This window comes from Podarcis muralis, chromosome 2 (assembly GCF_964188315.1).
Source record: "Podarcis muralis chromosome 2, rPodMur119.hap1.1, whole genome shotgun sequence".
In the NCBI taxonomy this organism is placed as follows: Eukaryota; Metazoa; Chordata; class Lepidosauria; order Squamata; family Lacertidae; genus Podarcis; species Podarcis muralis.
The window spans coordinates 113,217,299-113,238,135 of record NC_135656.1 but is presented as its reverse complement, the minus strand read 5'-3'; the positions used below and the strand labels follow the sequence as shown (position 1 = coordinate 113,238,135).

The window sequence follows — 20,837 nt, the reverse complement described above, 5'->3', positions numbered from 1 at the left end:
TCTGTCCCAGTTTCTGCCAACCTAGCAGTTCGAAAGCACACCAGTACAAGTAGATAAATAGATACCGTTGCAGCGGGAAGGTAAACGGTATTTCTGTGCGCTCTGGTTTCCATCACAGTGTCCCATTGCGCCAGAAGCGGTTTAGTCATGCTGGCCACATGAACCAGATATCTGTCTGTGGAAAAATGCCGGCTCCCTCAGCCTGAAAGTGAGATGAGTTCTGCAACCCCACAGTCTCCTTTGACTGGACTTAACTGTCCAGGGGTCCTTTACCTTTTCACTTTACCTGTTCTATGCTTTTACAGTGGTACCTCAGGTTAAGAACTTAATTTGTTCTGGAGGTCCGTTCTTAACCTGAAACTGTTCTTAACCTGAGGTACCACTTTAGCTAATGGGGCCTCCCGCCACCACCGCTCGATTTCTGTTCTCATCCTGAAGCAAAGTTCTTAACCCGAGGTACAATTTCTGGGTTAGCGGAGTCTGTAACCTGAAGCATCTGTAACCTGAAGCGTCTGTAACCTGAGGTACCACTGTATTGTTGATCCTTTGGTTTCTAATTGCTATTATAGATGTTATGATTTTTTTTTAAAAATGCAATGATTTTAAATATGTAATACTTTAAAATATGTTTTTAATGGACTTGTGAAATCGCTTCGAGATGCAATATAAATGAATGGATGGATAAAACGTTTGTTTTTTAAAATCATTAATTGCTTCAGGATATTTCATGGGAAGCCACTGGTAACTGAAATAAATGCATGTGTGCCTAGCATGAGCTTTGCCACTGAGAGGCACTCCATCTCAGCACATAGCACAGAAGATGGATTTGCACTGCCAGGGGTCTGGTGTGGCCTCAGTCACATGGCGGGAAGCGGAAAAGCAGGCGCACAGGTCAACACAGGCAGGCAGGAGAAGGAGAAGCGGTGCAACATCAAAAGGGGCACTTCCAAAACATCAGCCCGCATTATATATATATATATATAAACCCTCCTGGAAGGCATAAAGCCGAGAAGGGCAGGAACTGCAGATGTAGGAAGGAGGAAGAGAGAGATCCAACAAGAAAGGGGAGGGAGGAGGAAACAGAAAAGGGATCGACTGGTCAGGGATGCAGCTGAGCAGGGAGTGATCTGCTGGTGAGAGAGGGAAAAGGGGGTGAAGTGTGGTGGATGGGGGGGGGGAGACCCACATATTTAGACACCCCCAGTATTGTAAATTTGTGCATTGGAAAAATAATTTCCTGAGGCTTCTGTCTCAAAGCTGATCTGAAAGGGGGAAAGGATTTTAAATGTCCTCCTCTGCATTTATATTTTTTCCACTTTGGACTAGGCTAGAGGCACATGGTAGGTGTGTGGTGTGTGTGTGTGTGTGTGTGTGTGTGTGTGTGTGTGTGTGTTATTCCTGAGCCCATGCTCTAAGGCAGGGGTTGCCAACCCTGAAGAAACCTTGACTGGTGTTCAGTTTTTTAAGTTGGCGCTAGACAGCACAGCAACTAAAGAAAGAAAAGTGCTTTGCACATGCACAGAGGCCTGTGTATAGCTGCTTGCTCCGTATATCCTTGGTCTGAGCCCCCCCCCCCACAAAAAATGCGGGAACTAAAGACCTGTGAGCTCAGGCTCCAGTGAAGCCCTGCGGTCTGCCTCCTTAACTGCTCCCAACTGCCAGGGTTCAAAAAAACCAACATCCTTGGAATGGAATCCCTGACCGTTGTTTTTACCTTTCCTCATGGACTCAAGCTTGACTGGTCACCTGTTGCAAGATCCCTGTTACAATACGACCACCTCACTTTTCCCACCATCCATTTGGGTTGACACTTTTATATCTATGGAGGGCACAGCCCCATGTAACCTTGTCACTTTTCCAGGTCTCTCAGGAGCATCGACCCCACCTCTGAGGGAAGCGGAAGCAGCAATGGACACACAGCTGCCTGAGGTACGGGGGTCTGAGTCTGGGTGTGGGGTACCTGGGAGAGGGGCAACTCCTGTATTGAGAGAGCTCAGGGCTCAGATTCCTCTCTTCTGGCACTGAGAGGGGGGTGCCATCGTTCAGCTACAGCATTCAGGAAGCAAAATTCCTTGGCAAATTCCAAAGCATCTCTTACAGTCAAAGGGATGGAGAAGCAGGACTGGCCCCAGGTGTGCCTAGGATGGGACAGCAATTGGTACCCGCTTCCTGCAAAATCAATCAATCAATGTTGACTTGGCTTGGTGCTCAAGATAACAGCAAAGTGTTGTTCGTTTTCTGGGAGCTGGAGATCATGTAACAGATGTTTGAACTACGAGCTGGAAAGAAAGGCCCCAATTTAAATCTCAGGATAAAGTAAAGGTAAAGGGACCCCTGATCATTAGTTCCAGTCATGGCCGACTCTGGGGTTGTGGCGCTCATCTCGCTTTATTGGCCGAGGGAGCCGGCGTACAGCTTGCGGGTCATGTGGCCAGCATGACTAAGCTGCTTCTGGCGAACCAGAGCAGCGCACGGAAACGCCGTTTACCTTCCCACCGGAGTGGTACCTATTTATCTACTTGCACTCTGATGTGCTTTCGAACTGCTAGGTGGGCAGGAGCAGGGACCAAGCAACAGGAGCGCACCCCGTCGCGGGGATTCGAACCGCCGACCTTCTGATTGGCAAGTCCTAGGCTCTGTGGTTTAACCCACAGCGCCACCCACGTCCCAAAAATCTCAGGATAGGGCTGAGCTAAATGTAATTTGGGCAGTTCATAGACTGATTCTTGTGCTGGATTTCGGGGCGTGGGGTGGAGGAATAGCAGCCAAAGCATACACACACAAACCATGTCAAATAAAGGACTGTGGTGCAGAGGGAGGGGGTTTCAAAATGTTTCTGCCCTGAGGGTAACTTTGGGAGACAGGGTGATATTAGGACAATGGCGTTAAAGAGTTAATCTCACCTTCCCCCAGCACTGCCATCCTGATCCAAAATGGCAGGTGCAGGCAAAAGCACTCATTTTTAAAAAAATTGTAGGAGAGCCAGTTGTAGGTCTGCCATGCTGATATCTACTTGAATGCTCAGGGGCCTCAAAAACAGCCCATGGTCTGTCTTCTTCTTAAGCTTAGTTTACAGGGTTGTTGTGGGATTACAGAGGAAATGGGTGAAACCCAAATAAGTCAATCTTGAGGGCAGAAGTCAGCGAATTCAACCATCTATATCGGTCAGTCTCCTCTGTGACTAACAATGGATATCGGCCATTGGACATAGATTGCCTAGCTGTTTTTATTTAGGCAATTTATAAGCTGCCCTTCTGCAAAAGGACTTTCAGCGTGGTGTACAGTTTAAGGCAGAAGTGACAAAAGTCACAAAAACACTTGTTGCTTCCAGACAACCTGTTTAGTAAGCATGCCTCCTGATCTGTTTGCAAGATTAGACGGCGTGGGCTATTTAATAAGCATTCGCAGATTTATGGGGAGGTTCGCTGCTGCTGCATCTAAGCAAGCATTATCCCACACTTTCCAGTATTTCCCCCATCCTTTTCCTTATTACAGAACATCTGTTCTTTTGGAGGAAGCCAGGTCTCTGTGCAGGACCTGCCAATCAACTACAATTGCGCAATCTGAATTTACCAGTACCTTGGAAGTTGAACAGAATTCGTTCCGGAAGTCCGTTCGACTTCCAAAACGTTCGGAAACCAAAGTGTGGCTTCTGATTGGCTGCAGGAATCTCCTGCAGCCAATTGGAAGCCTCTGAAGCCGTGCCGGACGTTCAGCTTCTGAAAATCGTTCGAAAACCGGAACACTCACTTCTGGGTTTCAATCGTTCGGGAGCCGATTTGTTCATGAGCCAAGGTATTCGAGATCCAAGGTATGACTGTATGTGACTGGATCCCATGCACAAAGAGCAGCTGCCCAGAATAAGGTTACCAGACGTCCCTGTTTCCTGGGAACAGTCCCTGGATGAATGAATTTTATTATTTCGGTCACAGACCAGTTCCAGCCCACATACAATATCAAGAAAGTCATAAAACACAATAGGGATACATTTGAATTTACAATTGGGTATAACAGGGTATAACAGGGACAATACAGATATAGCAACGGTTAAAAATATATAAATTAAAACTTAAGTCACTAACATATAACCTAAAATTATCATTTAAAGCCTTAATCATTATGATAGCACAGCTTGTTCCCTAAGTGTTATGGCAATCACACCGAATATGGCTTACAAATCAGTTTCCTGACAAAATCCATCCATTTAGTAGGAAGTTGAAAAGTGTCCCCGGATTCATTGAGAAAAATCTGGTAACCTTAGTCCAGAAGCATCCCAAGTCATAGTTATCTGTATTGTATTTGCATCACACATTCCCTAAATGTTGCTGTTCCCTTTCTTTCCAGGGCTGTGTGGCTTTTGAGGATGTGGCTGTGTATTTCACAGAGTGTGAGTGGGCTCTATTGGATACACATGAAAAAGCTTTGTACCGGGACGTCATGCAGGAAAATTATGGGCATGTGGCCTCTTTAGGTGAGTGCCCTTTTTCTCAACTTTTGATAGGAAATGTAATTCTCTCCCCTCCCCTCCACCCCTTTCATTCAGAAATTCATTTCAACACACACTTCTGATGGTGTGGGACTTCTTCTAGGAGAGAGGTACTCGTATCTTGTAACATGGAAAGAAAAGTGTTATAATGTGTCTGGTATTAGTACTCTATTAGCTCCTAACACTGAAAAGATATCTTTTGGGGGTGGATGAGCTCTTAGTTGCTTTTTTTTACTTTTACTTTTCTTATTTGCATTTGTTAATGTAATGGAAATTGGGGTTGCTTGTGCGTAAGTTGCCGCCACTCTTGGCAAGGTTGCCTGGTTAAACCTTTCCCTGGCTGTACAGCCCTGACTCCGCGTCTGTCTCAGTCACTGGCAGAATCCGTCAGTGGGCGTTTCCTGAACTTCTTCCAGCATAAAAGTTCTTTGCCACCAAGTCTCCGCCTAGCCTCCCTGCGCGGAAGTCTTCTGCGCAGGGTGGGTGTGGGCAGTGGAGGACCCGTGCTCTCCCCGCTGGTCTCTGGTGAAGAGTCCTGGAGCCATCTCTCCGAAGCCCTCCTCTGCCCCCCTTTCTCCCTGGTGTCATGCTGATTTCCTTCCCCTGGCCGATGAGTCCCCTCTCTCCCTGCTGGGCCCTTCTCCGGCATCGCTTGGGAGCCTTCCCTCCACTCCTGGCTCCGATGGCAGTTCCATGACAGTTAATGTTTTGAAATTCAATCAAAACAATTTGGGGGGAAAACACATAAAAGATAATCATTAAAATAATAAACTGTAATAGAAAAAATATCTATTAATATACAGTTCATTAAAAAAAAATAGAAACTTTAAATACAGGCTCGTTGAGTGAACTTGCCCTGTGCTGACTTCAAATCCTTAATTCCCCGCAATTTCTTCCTCTTTATTTTTTCGTCAGTTTTTAATGGAAGTATTTGGTAGCCAGTGCAGCCATGCCAAAATTGGTGTGATATGTTCTGACTATCATTGCTCTGGGCATCTTCGAAGGCAGCCCCACATATTACTTGAGTTTCTTCTGTTCCCTGGGCAGGTTTTCGAGTTGTCAAACCCAACTTGATCTCCCAGCTTGAGCAAGAGGAAGACCCATGGATCCCAGACCAGCCAACTGTGGAGGAAAAGGAGATCATTTTGGAGCCTGACACAGGTGGGGGAGCTGAGACACCACCCCAATACCCACTGAATCCAGTATAAATGGACCCCAAATGGTTGCAGTGCTGATCTCACTTTACTGGCCGAGGGAGCCGGCGTACATCTTCCGGGTCATGTGGCCAGCATGACTAAGCTGCTTCTGGCGAACCAGAGCAGTACACGGAAACACCATTTACCTTCCTGCCAGAGTGGTACCTATTTATCTACTTACACTTTGATGTGCTTTTGAACTGCTAGGTTGGCAGGAGCAGGGTCTGAGCAACAGGAGCTCAACCGCCAACCTTCTGATCAGCAAGCCCTAGGCTCTGTGGTTTAGATTAGACCACAGCGCCACCCATGTCCCTGAATCCAGTATACATTGGGCTAAACTCTGGAACGCAATTTTGGGTTCTGCCCCTGTCTAGAGTGATGAAATGTCCCTCTTAACCATACTCTTTCTCACATATTTTCTGTGAACCAGAGATTCCTGATGTGATAATAAAGCTGGAAGAAGAAGAAGAAGAAGAAGAAGAAGAAGAAGAAGAAGAAGAAGGAGGAGGAGGAGGAGGAGGAGGAGGAGGAGGAGGAGGAGGAGGAGGAGGGCAGCAGCTTTGGGTTCTGGACCACCAGTGGCAAAAGACCTTCCCAGGTACTGCCAGATCAGGTGAGGGGTGGAAATTAGGAATAAGAGGATGGCCGGACGGCAAGTTGCTTTAACATGATACAAATACAGTGGTACCTCGGGTTAAGTACTTAATTCGTTCCGGAGGTCTGTTCTTAACCTGAAACTGTTCTTAACCTGAAGCACCACTTTAGCTAATGGGGCCTCCCACGGCCGCCGCACCGCCAGAGCACGATTTCTGTTCTTATCCTGAAGCACTATTTCTGGGTTAGTGGAGTCTGTAACCTGAAGCGTATGTAACCTGAGGTACCACTGTAATAAAGAGGATGCAAGATGAACAAATACCAGTCAAAGTCAGCAGTAATAATAATAATAATAACCACAATAAGAAACATCCTAAAAATAATAAAATAGTGAGTGTTAAAAAACAAAAACAAAATCCAGGAGGAGGAGGAGGAGGACCACAAATAGTTATGGTAAGATAGCAATTGTATCCATCCTCCGAAGGCCAAATTGGAAAGTTTTAATGACCTTCTGCTACAGCGTTGAGAAGGGGGAAGATGAACTTCCCTAGGCAGCTTACAACCAGATTACAAATCAGGGGAGGGATCTGATAAGTCAAATGATAAGTAACTCTTGAACAAAACTCTTGCGTTGCAGGGGGGCTGGACTAGATGACCCTCGGGGTCCCTTCCAACTCTACAGTTCTGTTATGATTCTCTAGTTGTGCTCTGCATCTGAGGTCAGCTGTTGGAATATTGCACCTGAACACTTCGTTTTACCTCTCCTTTCCCTGCCCCCTTTGATTCAGGATTTCCCGACTTCGTGATAAAGCAGGAACAGGAAGAGGAGCCCTGCGTCCCAGAACACCCAGGAGCCGACCAAAATGCGAATGCTGCTGCAGATCAGTCAGGTGTGGTAACAGTTCTTCTGATCTGGGGTTCACCACCAGGTCTCGATGATCCTTAATTTTAAAGGGTTTACGTGGGCATTTCTCCCCAGGGTCCTCACTCCTGCTCTGCAGGTGCACAAGACGATCGCGGGAACATAGCAAGCTTCTCCCTGATCCTAACTCAGATCGGCTCAGTATTTTCTCCTCCGACCAGCAGTAATAATAATAATAATAATAATAATAATAATAATAATAATAATAATAATAATTTATTATTTATACCCCGCCCATCTGACTGAGTTTCCCCAGCCACTCTGGGCAGCTCCCAATCAAGTATTTAAAACAATACAGCGTTAAATATTAAAAACTTCCCTGAACAGGGCTGCCTTCAGATGTCTTTTAAAAATAGGATAGCTACTTATTTCCTTCACATCTGAAGGGAGGGTGTTCCACAGGGCGGGTGCCACTACCAAGAAGGCCCTCTGTCTGGTTCCCTGTAACCTCACTTCTCGCAATGAGGGAACCGCCAGAAGGCCCTCAGCGCTGCATCTCAGTGTCCGGACAGAATGATGGAGGTGGAGACGCTCCTTCAGGTATACAGGACCAAGGCCGTTTAGGGCTTTAAAGGTCATAGAATCATAGAGTTGGAATAGACCACAAGGGCCATTGAGTCCAACCCCCTGCCAAGCAGGAAACACCATCAGAGCACTCCTGACATATGGTTGTCAAGCCTCTGCTTAAAGACCTCCAAAGAAGGAGACTCCACCACACTCCTTGGCGGCAAATTCCACTGTCGAACAGCTCTTACTGTCAGGAAGTTCTTCCTAATGTTTAGGTGGAATCTTCTTTCTTGTAGTTTGGATCCATTGCTCCGTGTCCGCTTCTCTGGAGCAGCAGAAAACAACCTTTCTCCCTCCTCTATGTGACATCCTTTTATATATTTGAACATGGCTATCATATCACCCCTTAACCTCCTCTTCTCCAGGCTAAACATGCCCAGCTCCCTTTGTTGGGAAACTGCCAGGGAGATATAGTCCATCATGGCCCCAAGCCGGCTGCCGGACTTCCATCGATCTCCCGTAGCCAGGCAGATCCAGGAGTTAGCGACACGAAGCCTCAGAAATAGATTGCCACATTCCAGGCTTGTGCACACTGTTCTTTATCAGCAGAAACCACAGCCAGAAAGCTTGCACCGAAGAAGAGCATAATTTACAGATTTTATTTAGCGTTGAACAGAAAACATGACCGTTCTGTGTCAGTGTCTCTGACCGACTGAAATCGAAAGGAAACAGCAAACATAAACATCCTCAACAGGAAATACGCAGACTCTGTGACTCACAAGCCTGCTCTCTCTTAAGGTGGAACGGAAATATCCTAACATCCTCCCCCTTTCCGTGTAACCTGTAGTACCTGTGGTTCACTCAATTGCAACCTTTGTACATAAACCTTATGTTGTTCTCTGTTAACAACCTTAGACAACAGATCAGCAGGAATTTCATTTCCTGGCATGTAGGACACCCGAATCAGTCCTTTCTGAATACACTCTCTTGCACGATGTAGCTTAATCTGCAAGTACTTGGTTCTTTGCTTGCAACTCTCGGAGTTCAGCAAAGCCAAACACGATCTATTGTCTTGATACACTTGTATAGGACATTTCACAGAAACCCCGATGTCCTTAAACAGTTGCATCAACCATTCACAATCCATGAGTGAAAATGACAGAGCATTGAGTTCTGCTTCACAGGAACTTAGGCTCACTGTTGTTTGCTTCTTGCACAACCAGTCAAACAGGCAGTGGTTGTACATGTAGCATACTCCAGAAGTGCTTGTACCATCTGTGGTGTCACTTCCAAAACTTGCATCTGCAAAGATTTCAAGACCTCCAGTCTTCTGACTGGTGAACCTCAGCCTGTAGTGCATAGTCCCTTTCAAATAGCGGGCTATGCGCTTCAGAGCTTTCCAATCCTGAACCGTAGGATTGTTGGCATGTCTGCTAAGCAGATTACAGCTTACAGCTATGTCAGGTCTTGAACATCTGGCAATGAAATTCAGCTTGCCTAGAATGCATCTGTACAGCGTTGTATCAGAAAACGCTTCAGCAGTACTGTCTACCTGGTAACCTGTCACCATCGGTGTGTCTGCTGGGTTTGCATCAACCAAATTCAACCTGGTTAATACATCAGCAATTTTCTGTGTTTGGTGTACCAGAAAATTACCTGCTTGGTCCTTCTCCACCTGCAGAGAAAGATAGTTGGATACCTCACCAAGATCCTTCATGTCAAAGTGCTCCTTCAGCTGAGCTAGGGTGCTTCGATAGAAAGCCTGATTCTTCCAAAACATCAGAAGATCATCAACAAAACATAAACAATACAGTTTGTTTTGCCCCTCCTCCTTGACAAACACACATGGATCAGCTTTGCCCTGGTGAAAACCTAGAGAAAGCAACGTTTCAGTGAGTTTTGTGTTCCAACACCTAGCACTCTGCTTGAGACCATATAAGGATTTCCGCAGTTTACAGACCATTCCCTTCTGTATCTCCATCCCATCAGGTGGAAGCATGAACAGCTCTTCGTTCAATATCCCGTACAAAAAAGCTGTATTAATGTCGTGGTGGGAAACATGCAGTTTCTCCTCCGCAGCGATCTTGAGCATCAGCCGAATGCTCTCATATTTGACTGTGGGTGAGTAGGTCTCGTGGTAATCCTGTCCTGGTACCTGTGAAAAACCTCTGGCAACCAATCTGGCTTTGTGTCTGACAACCTTGCCATTCTGGTCTGTCTTGGCCTTGAAGACCCATTTGCTGCCAACCAGTCTCATACCTGGGACTACCGGTACCAGTTCCCAAGTTTGGTTCCTGTTCAAGGAATCAACTTCAGCCTTCATGGCATTAAGCCAAGGCTCAGCATCTTTAGAGGTTAACTCCTGAACCTCTTTGAAGCTTGAAGGTTCCCACACCTTCTCTGAGCTACTAAGAACAGCAGTTGCTGTTTTAGCAAACTCATCAGCATACCTCTTTGGAGGTCTGCCTTTGGTCGCCCTTTCAGACCTACGTACTAGACGCAAGTCTTCTGGACTCATCTCCTCCTTCTTAGGAGAAAAATGACCAATGGTGAACAGTGGTTCTTCCAGTTCATTGTCAGACGCATCAGATGGTCTGACTGAGGCCTTTGCACTCTTGTAGTCTGCTGTGTCATCACTCTCACTGACATCAGCAGCAGCGCCGCCCAATGAACTGGAATCCGAACTCTGATCATCATCATCATCATCATCATCATCCTCAGTTTCCTCAGCAGCTTCCTCAGCTTTAGCTGCTTGCTTGACATCACCTTCATCCTCCTCTGGGTAACTCTGGAAAATTCCCACATTTTCCCCCCACTTTGGATTGTACTCAACACTCCTTGTGAACTTTATGGATTTAGAGTCAGTCATCCATACCCTGTATGCACCTTTTTCGTACCCCATGAACAAACCATGTGCCCCACGCTTCCCAAGCTTGTTGGTTTGTGGGGTGCGTACCCACATGTCAGAACCAAAAATTCTCATGTGTTTGGTGTTGGGTTTCTTGCCAAACATCTTCTCATAGGGGGTACAACCAATGGGTGATGACAATCTGCGATTAACGGAGTAAACCAGATTCCCTAAAGCTTCCCCCCAAAACTTATCAGGGAGATTGGCATCATGCAACAAGGTTTTCATTCCTTGCAGCAATGTCTGATTTGCTCTCTCCGCAAGCCCATTCATCCATGGCGATCTGGGGGTTGACATGTCATGCTGGATTCCCTTCTCAGTCAGGAAAGCTTCAAACTGCTGAGAAGTGAATTCCCCGCCCCGATCGGTAAAAAGACAGGAAATACGTTTACCGTGAGCATTCTCCAACCAAGCACAGAATGCCTTAAACTTCGGAAACGCTTGCGATTTCTGTTCGAGCAAAAACACATGAATGTACCTAGAAAAAGAATCAATTAGAACCATGAAGAACCTTGCTCCTCCTAAAGAGGGCGTAAGTGGCCCAACCAGGTCTGCGTGCACTAGCTGGTAGGGCTTGGAAGCCTGCCTGCTAGACTCTTTGCCTTTTGGAGCAACCTTCACCTTGTTCTCTGCACAAGATACACACTTCATGTGAAATTTACAGGGTTTGATGTTCAAACCCTCAACCACCTCTGGCATCTTAGCCAGTGCCTTCCAAGAGAGGTGACCAAACCTTCGATGCGCTTCATGAATGCAACCTGCATGAAGAACTTTGTTAGTTTGTGCAACACAACAAGAATCAGCATTAGATACAACAGCAGTGTCCTCATAAGTTATATGGAACAAACCATCCATAAACTTTGCATGCAAATAGTCCTCTTTGCCTTTACTGATGACACAGACGCTCCTCTTGAAGGAAATCTGAAAACCACGTCCAGTAAGCTGCGGGACGCTCAACAAATTGCTTGCAGCTCCAGGAACATACAGCACATTACTGATGGTTGTACGCAAACTTGCAAGTTTCACAGTCCCTTCTCCTGCAATTTGCAACGTCCTTCCATCAGCCAGGTGGATCTCACCTTCCTGAGGCTTGAAGGAGATAAAGAGGTGCCGATCCTTCGAGATGTGGCGGGTACAGCCTGAATCAACAACAAAACTGCCTTTGGCTGTTGGAGCAGTCTTTACAGCAAGCAAACCCTTGTTTTCCACTGGCTTGGGCTTTTGCAGCTTGCCCCCCTGCTGCTCCTGGCCAGCAGACGTGCCTTTAGCCTTTGGTGAAGCTGTGCCAGCAGACATAGCCTTGTCTTCCACTGGCGTGGGCTTTTGCAGCTTGCCCCCCTGCTTCTGGTCAGCAGACGTGCCTTTAGCCTTTGGTGAAGCAGTGCCAGCTAACAAAGCCTTGTTTTCCACTGGCGCGGGCTCTTCACCCCCCTTCTGCTTCGGGCCATCTGCAGACGCCTGTTTACCTTTGCCTTTCCGGCCTCTGCAAAGGCGATGACCTTGGTTCTCACGAGAAACAGAGCTCTCAGCTGCCGTCTCCTTGGCTCCCCCTGGAGGCTGGAATGCTGCCTGGGATGACATCACAGTCTGCTCCCCCTGCAGCTTGCAACCGGTGCCCTCAGCATCCCTGCATTCATTCGCATTCTGGGAAACAGCCAGGACCTCCGATGCATTCACACTCTGGGCATTCAGACTCTGAGCTGGGATGATTGGCATGTGGGCTATCTGCAAAGCATTCCACATCTTACGTGCCGTCACGTTGCCAGCAAGCGTAGCAATTTCCTCCAGAGAGACGGATAAGACTATTATGTCAATGGCCCTCGAATCATCGGCTTTCCATCTCTCTGTCAGAGGAACTGGGGGGGCCTCACTCACGGTATGCCACACCCTAAACTGACGCAGCAAACTCTCACACCATTTTGCCCAGGTCTGATAATTGTGCCGATTTAACTTTGGGCACTCAGTGGCCTCTGAAGCTTCAAAAGCGTGGAAAAACTCCATTCCAGCTTTTTACTTGAGCCGTGAGCCTTTATGCCTTCTTATCTCGGCAGCTCATTAATCACGATGCCTCTTTGGCGCAGCTCCCAGGCCAATTAAGCCTTGCCGGAGTTCAAAGGCTCCGTCCGAGGTAAAACAGAAAAGCCTCCCTCTCTTTCGCTTTTCCCACTTCATACCTCTCAAACGCAGTCTGTTGCAGCTTTTACTCTCCTGTAGGTGCTGTGAATCTGGGCCCGAAACCTTGTTGTTGGGAAACTGCCAGGGAGATATAGTCCATCATGGCCCCAAGCCGGCTGCCGGACTTCCATCGATCTCCCGTAGCCAGGCAGATCCAGCAGTTAGCGACACGAAGCCTCAGAAATAGATTGCCACATTCCAGGCTTGTGCACACTGTTCTTTATCAGCAGAAACCACAGCCAGAAAGCTTGCACCGAAGAAGAGCATAATTTACAGATTTTATTTAGCGTTGAACAGAAAACATGACCGTTCTGTGTCAGTGTCTCTGACCGACTGAAATCGAAAGGAAACAGCAAACATAAACATCCTCAACAGGAAATACGCAGACTCTGTGACTCACAAGCCTGCTCTCTCTTAAGGTGGAACGGAAATATCCTAACACCCTTAGCCGTTCCTCATAAGGCATAGTTCCTCATAAGGTCAGCACCAACACTTTGAAATGTGCTCCGAAACGTACTGGGAGAACTACTGGAAACAGTAGTTCTCCAGGGGCACAGCCTGGGTTCTTTTTCAGACCTATTGGGGATGACTAGGACTGTACCTGAGAACTTTCTGCATAAAGACTGGGATGGTACAGTCCCTTTCGCACCAGGCCCTGCTGGGTCCTTGCAACCCGGAACTGTCCAGATGTTTCAGCCCCTTCCAGCACGACTGTCCTGGCCGGAGCTTGGTCTAGGAACCAAACCTGATCTAAAAGCCTTAAAAGTCATGGCTGCCAGACTTTTATATGCACAAAAATGGAAGGGCACATCATTACTTACAATGGAAGAGTGGCTGTTAAAACTGACGGACTTAGCTGAGATGGCGAAGCTGATGTGTTTGATCAGAGAAAAGGCACTTAAAAAAATATTATTAGAAATTTCAACACAATAATTTTAACAAAAGTACATCATCCACATTGGTTTTCCCCCTCCATTTTCCTCCCCCCTCCCCCTAAACAAAAAAACCAACCTCCCCCTACCCCCGGACTTCCCTCAACTCCGTTCTCTGGTTTCTCAACACATCTTTCTGTCTGCATGTTATAAAATTGTAAAGGTCCTCAAATTATCTATCTATATATTACAACAAAGAGTTTGTGAATGTTTATTCAAAACCTGCCAAAGAGTCCGGTTCATTTTGTTGCTTCTTCAAATATTTCATAAAAGGTTCCCATTCATCTTTAAAATCACAGTTATCCTTGTCACGTAGTCTGTGTGTCAGTTTTGCCAATTCCGCATAGTCCATCAGTTTTTCTTGCCACCGTTCTTTTGTCGGGATTTCCTCATTCTTCCATCCTTGTGCTATTAAGACTCTTGCTGCCGTTGTTGCGTACAGAGAGAAAAGGCACTTTTGTTAAAGATTGGAAACGCCTCTTAGACTTTTTGTGTGAAAAAGACAATGAGGATTGAAGATAATGTTTGTTTATAGAAAGTGCCTTTGTTGGGTGTTCTATTGGATTGGACAAAGTGAATATTGTTTTTACATAGCGGACGGGTGAAGAATCAGAAGTTCTTTATTTTCTATATCTTATTCTCCTATCTTTCTCTTTTACCCTCTTTTCTACTTTTTAAATTTTCTTTCTTTTTCTTTCTCTCCCCCACCCCTTTTGTGATTTTATTGTATCTAGATAAAAGTCTTGGTTTGTTTTTTTAAAAGGGAGAAGATAATAAGTTTTGTATTTTTCTCTGTAAGCCTTAATAAAATTTATTTTTAAAAAGTAAAAGTCTTAAAAAATTATGAAACCTTCTCTGATCTCCTTCCTCCCAAACAGGATTTCCTGGTATTATAATAAAGCTGGAACTGAAAGGAGAGACCTGGGCCCAAGATTTCCAAGAAACTGAGGAAAGGGCAACTGTTTCAGGTGAGGCAAACCACAGTGCCAACAGCAGGAAACAGGAAGAACCTTGGCAGGAAGCTAGTCTCCACTTGCCAGATAAAAAGAGGGTGCCTGGGACACCAAGAAAAGGCTAAAGCAGGGGTAGGCAACCTAAGGCCCGGGGGCCGGATGTGGCCCAATCGCCTTCTCAATCTGGCTTGCGGACGGTTCGGGAATCAGCGTGTTTTTACATGAGTAGAATGTGTCCTTTTATTTAAAATGCATCTCTGGGTTATTTGTGGGGCATAGGAATTCGTTCATATATTTTTTTCAAAATATAATCCGCCCCCCCACATGGTCTGAGGGACAGTGGACCGGCCCCCTGCTGAAAAAGTTTGCTGACCCCTGAGCTAAAGTGACATACCATCCTTGTGCCTTTTCCTTTTTGGGTGCCATGGCCCTGAGGAAGAGAGGGGAGATCTGCTTTGCCCTTTTACTGTTGTTATTATTTCTTTGTTTATTAAATTTGCATGCCACCCTTCATCCGTAGATCTCAGGGTGATTCGCAACATAAAATTACAATATTAAAAAGCACAGAATACATAAGAAAAATAAGAAAAACAAACCAATAATAATAATTTTTATTTGTATCCCGCCCTCCCCGGCCAAAGCCGGGCTCAGAGCAACTAGCATCATATAAATAAGACAATATGCACAATACAACATGCAAATAAAATAACATTCAACATTCATTAAAATAATATAGAATATTACTAAATATCAGCATTTCAAATTAAACAGAAATCCACTCTTAACAGTTACAATGAGTAATTTCTAAACTCCAATCAATAAAACGCAGCAACCACAGTGCACAACATAATACAGTGGTGCCTCGCAAGACGAAAAGAATCCGTTCCGCGATTCTCTTCGTCTAGCGGTTTTTTCGTCTTGCGAAGCAAGCCCATTGACAGCTTAGCGGATTAGCGCTACAGCGGTCTAGCGGCTTTTCGCGATCAGCTGTTAAGCGGGTTATCAGCGGAACAGCTGATAGGCGGCTTAGCGGCTTAGGAAAAGGGGGGGGAAGCGGAAAAAAACCCGCGGGGACGCGCAAGATTTTTTCATCTTGCGAAGCAACCCCATAGGGAAATTCGTTTTGCGAAGCGCCTCCAAAACGGAAAACCCTTTCGTCTAGCGGGTTTTCCATCTTGCGAGGCGTTCATCTTGCGGGGCACCACTGTACAATACAAAATGAGAAGCAGAGACTGGAGGGTGGGGCAAAGCAGGTGGAAAGAGGCTTTGCCTGGTGAAGTCTCTCCCCTCACTGTCTCCCCCCTCTTCCTGCATTTAAAAGGGCTTTGGGTGCCAATCAGCGATTCCACCTGGCCCCTAAAGGTGTATAATGAAGGCGGCAGGTGAGCCTCCCTGGGGAGAGAATTCCACCTCCTTTTTGTCTTGGAAGTTCCAGTCAAACTGCACTGGCAGCTTCAAAGTGAGGATCCCTTCTGGTTCTCTCTAAAGATCTGCTCATAAGGTGTAGAAACGCTGTACAGAAAGGATATCCATAACCATCACTGTTTGGTCAGGTCCCGGGCTTTTTTTCAGCTGGAACTCACCAGAACTCGGTCCCGGCTTCTCTCAGTTGGGCGCCATTGCCATTACAGTGGTACCTCGGGTTACAGACGCTTCAGGTTACAGACTCCGCTAACCCAGAAATAGTAGCTCGGGTTAAGAACTTTGCTTCAGGATGAGAACAGGATGAGAGCAGAAATCGTACGGCAGCGGGAGGTCCCATTAGCTAAAGTGGTACCTCAGGTTAAGAACGGTTTCAGGTTAAGAACGGACCTCCGGAACGAATTAAGTTCTTAACCTGAGGTACCACTGTATAAGTAAACAAGGGAGGTGTTCATGGTGAGTTCTGGTACCTCTTTTTCTATAAAAATAGCACTGGTCTAGTTGTCCCTTATGGAAGCCAAATTGCATATCTTTATCAAGTAAACAAAACAGTGAATTGCCACACGTTTTGGTTGATGACTTCTTTCCTCAGGAGACAAACTAAGGCAATATATCTCTTACTGCTATCACAATTCTCTGTTTATCCGAACAGGCAATGGGTACATGAAAGAGGAAGGCTACTTCCCACCGGAAAACACTCATCAAGTGGCAACGGATGAGACAACCTTGGGAACTGCCAAGGAGGGAATCTTCCGGTATCCAAAGAAGGCCGAGGTCTCTGTGAAAGAAGGCCAAGCAGGGAGGCACCAAGGCAATGCCTCTGGAAAGAGAGTGGGAAAGACTTTATCTCATGGGGGAAGTGGCATCAATGAAACCAAACTCCAGAAGAGAATCCATAAGTCTGGGAGAAGGCTTAAAAAAGGAGAGGAACCATATAAATACCTAGATGACGATAAGAGATCTGGTTGGAGATATTACCTGATGACCCATGGGAAGAGCCATGCAGGAGAGAAACTATATACATGCTTAGTCTGTGGGAAAAGATTCTTTCGGAGATCCCATCTTATTAGACACAAGCTAAATCATACAGGGGAGAAACCATATACGTGTTCGGTCTGCGGGAAAAGCTTCAATCAAAGATCCCATCTTATTAGCCATGAAAGGACCCATACAGGGGAAAAACCGTACCCATGCTCTGTCTGTGGTAAAAACCTGAGTCGTAAGGCACTCCTTATAAGACATGAGAGAATTCATACGGGAGAGAAGCCTTACAAGTGCTCTGAGTGTGGTAAAAGCTTCTGTCAGAGCTCTGGCCTTGCTGCGCACAAGATCACCCACACAGGAGAGAAACCATATGCATGTTCAGTCTGTGGGAAAAGCTTTAGTCGCAAAGCAAGCCTTATCAGACATGAGAGAATTCATATGGGAGAGAAACCATATACATGTCCAGTCTGTGGTAAAAACTTCAGCCAGTGCTCCGGCCTCCTTCAGCATGAAAGAATTCATACAGGAGAGATCCCGTATAAGTGTTCTATCTGCGGGAAAAGTTTCAGTCGTAAAGACTGCCTTCTGGGACACAAGGGAACCCATACAGGAGAAAAACCATACTCGTGCTCTATCTGTGGGAAAAGCTTCAATTGGAAAAGTTACCTGGCTGTCCATGAGAGAAGCCATAATGAAGAAAAGTCCTATATATGTGCAATCTGTGGGAAAAGCTTCAACCAAAGATCCAATCTTCTTAGCCATGAAAAAACTCATACACAAGAAAAAACGTACACGTGTTCTATCTGTGGTAAAAGCTTCATTCACAAAGTAAGCCTTATTAGACATGAACGAGTCCATACTGGAGAGACACCCTATAAATGTTCGGTATGTGGAAAAGGTTGCAGCGGGAGAACTAATCTTATTTCACATGAAAGAACTCACACGGAAGAAAGGCCTTATGCCTGCTCGTTCTGTGGTAAAAGTTTCAAGCAAAGATCCAACCTCACGAGCCATGAAAGAATTCACACCGGAGAAACTCCCTTTATGTGCTCAGTCTGTGGTAAAAGCTTCAGCTGTAAAGCAAATCTTCTTGGACACATGAGAACGCACACAGGGGAGAAACCGTATTCGTGCTCAGTTTGCGGGAAAAGCTTTGGTAACAAATCACAAGTGGTCATACACAAGAGGATTCATACGGGGGAAAAACCATATACCTGCTCAGTCTGTGGGAAAAGATTCAAACACAGAACGAGCTACACCGAACACCAAAAAATCCACACGCAGGAGAAACCGTACACATGCTCAGTCTGTAGCAGAAGCTTCAGTCGCAAGGAGCACCTGATTATTCATGGGAGAATCCACACCGGAGAGAAGCCATATTCATGCTCAGTCTGTGAGAAGAGTTTCAAGCAAAAGTCAAGCCTTACTTCACACGAGAGAAGCCACACAGGAGAGAAACCACATACATGCTCAGTCTGCGGTAAAAGTTTCAATCGACGATCAAACCTTATTCATCATGAGAGAATTCACACGGGAGAAAAACCACACCAATGCACCGTCTGTGATAAAAGTTTCCGGAGTAAAGCGTACCTGAGGAGACATGAGAAAATCCATGCGAGATAAGGCAATCCATATGGGAGGTGGGACGGCGATATGGGGAGTGAAAACTGAAGTTGGAAAAAGATGGTTAAATAGAAAGAAATTATATATATATATGTAACTCTAAACCACAGTATAGCACTATAGGAATGAGTCTGCGTGGATGGCAAAAAGAGTTTGGAAAATTACACTTCTGGTTTTGTTTGTTTTTTACTGTCCACAGTTACTTGATTTGTCCAAGGCAAGAACAGTTAGCTCTTAACTATGGTTTTTAGGGAGATATGCCAAGATCGTAAACCACAGTTTGGTCAGCTTATTTCCCTGAACCAGTTAAGATTAACCGCAGTTTACTTAGGTTCAAATTTCACCTTGGCTGAAAATGGAAGGAAGGCTTCCCAGATTCTCCTTGTGGCTGCTCCGGAGGAGAGGAGTGGGGGAAAGCAGCGAGCCCCAAAGTTTGTGCACGTAACGCTAAACTATAGTTGGGCATTACGTGTGACACAGGCCAGTGAATATGAGAGCTCCAGTTGTGGCAAAAATATCAGTCGCATCCTGCCTCTTTGGCAACAACTTGGAGCATTAGCTCTGGAGCAAATACAAAAAAATGTCAAGGTTTGCAACAAATCTCATAACCGTATCTCATGTTCCATAAATCTCATTTATCTCAAAACCGTATCTCATGTTCCATAAATCTCATTTATCTCAAAACCGTATCTCATGTTCCATAAATAAAAAGCAAATATTAGGACAAAGTATTAAGAGGAAAAATCAGGATGCAGAAAAAGGCATATGCTGAAATGATATATACCATATTAAATAATGAAATTCCCCCCAAAGAGATCTGTAGTACTGTGCCTACAGTGTAATATGTACATACGTACATTTCAGGACTGATAATATTTGTGGTCCATGAACTGTTTCAGTTCCGTAACAGCAAAATTTCTATTTGATGTATGCCCCCTTCTAATAACAAATTCTGCTTCTTGCCCTGTTTATTAACACTGAATTCTCGAAGCTTTTTATTTTAGCTATAAAATATTCTGATGTCGGGTTTATAAAACAGCATTGTTTTGTTTTACTTTGACTAAATCTATCTTGGAGTCTCTTATGTAACTTATTAAATAAAGTGTTTGACAATTATGTATTTTGTGATCTAGCCACTGTGGAACCTGCATAGATTCATAGAATTGAAGAGCTGGAGGGGACCTCAAGGGTCATCTAGTCCAACCCCCCTGCAATGCAGGAATCTTGGCTGAAGAATCTATGACAGAGGGTCATCCAGCCTCTGCTTAAAAACCGCCAAGGAAGGAGAGTCCACCACCTCCTGAGGGAGACAGTTCCACTCTTGAACAGTGCTTACTGTCAGAAAGTTCTTCCTGGCATTTAGTTGGAATCTCCTTTCTTGCTCCTTGAATCCATTGGTGTGCAGGAGAAAATAAGCTACAGTGGTGCCCCGCAAGACGAATGCCTCGCAAGACGGAAAACCCGCTAGACGAAAGGGTTTTCCGTTTTGGAGGTGCTTCGCAAAACGAATTTCCTATGGGCTTGCTTCGCAAGACGAAAATGTCTTGCGAGTTCCTGCAGGGTTTTTCCCCTCCCCCCCCCTTTCCCAAGCCGCTAAGCCGCTTATCAGCTGATCCGCTAAGCCGCTTATCAGCTGATCCGCTAAGCCCGCTAAGCCGCTAATAGCGCTAAGCCGCTAATGGGCTTGCTTCGCAAGACGAAAAAACCGCAAGACGAAGAGACTCGCGGAACGGATTCTTTTCGTCTTGCGAGGCACCACTGTAGCTCCATCTTTCAGTGACAGCCCTTTTAATCTTTAGATCCTCTCTCCTCTCAGTCTTCTCTTATCCAGGCTAAGCAGCCCCAACTCCCTCAACCGTTCCTCTTGACCTGATTATTTGTTGCTTGCATACCCTCCAACATTTCTCCGATGAAAATAGGGATATCACATTCCATAATGATAATTCTACTTTTTATAACCTACACATCTGACTGGGTTGCCCCAGCCACTCTGGGCAGCTTCCAACATATATAAAAATGTAATAAAGCATTAAACGTTTTTAAAAGCCTTCCCTATATACAGGACTGCCTTCAGACGGCTCAGGGGTCAGATAACTCCATACCCTCCAGCATTTCTCCAATGAAAATAGGGGCGT

The 20,837-nt window shown here is 45.6% G+C and overlaps 1 protein-coding gene across 1 annotated transcript; it reads left to right on the top strand.

The window, feature by feature from the left end:
* Positions 1 to 853: 853 nt before the first annotated feature.
* On the top strand, positions 854 to 19,818 carry LOC114590995 (uncharacterized). Its single transcript, XM_077923033.1, has 8 exons — positions 854 to 1,133; positions 1,862 to 1,929; positions 4,345 to 4,471; positions 5,534 to 5,647; positions 6,113 to 6,160; positions 7,032 to 7,166; positions 14,599 to 14,688; positions 16,748 to 19,818. Exons 2-8 carry the CDS (start codon positions 1,909 to 1,911, stop codon positions 18,700 to 18,702), a joined length of 2,490 nt encoding a protein of 829 aa, XP_077779159.1. The 5' UTR covers positions 854 to 1,133; positions 1,862 to 1,908; the 3' UTR covers positions 18,703 to 19,818.
* Positions 19,819 to 20,837: the final 1,019 nt, after the last annotated feature.

Excerpts from the sequence above, each read along its gene's own strand:
- LOC114590995 (XM_077923033.1), top strand. The coding sequence starts at position 1,909 with ATGGACACACAGCTGCCTGAG. Across the intron at positions 4,472-5,533 it reads TGGGCATGTGGCCTCTTTAG|GTTTTCGAGTTGTCAAACCC; the intron begins GTGAGTGCCCTT and ends TTCCCTGGGCAG. Across the intron at positions 14,689-16,747 it reads GGAAAGGGCAACTGTTTCAG|GCAATGGGTACATGAAAGAG; the intron begins GTGAGGCAAACC and ends TTATCCGAACAG.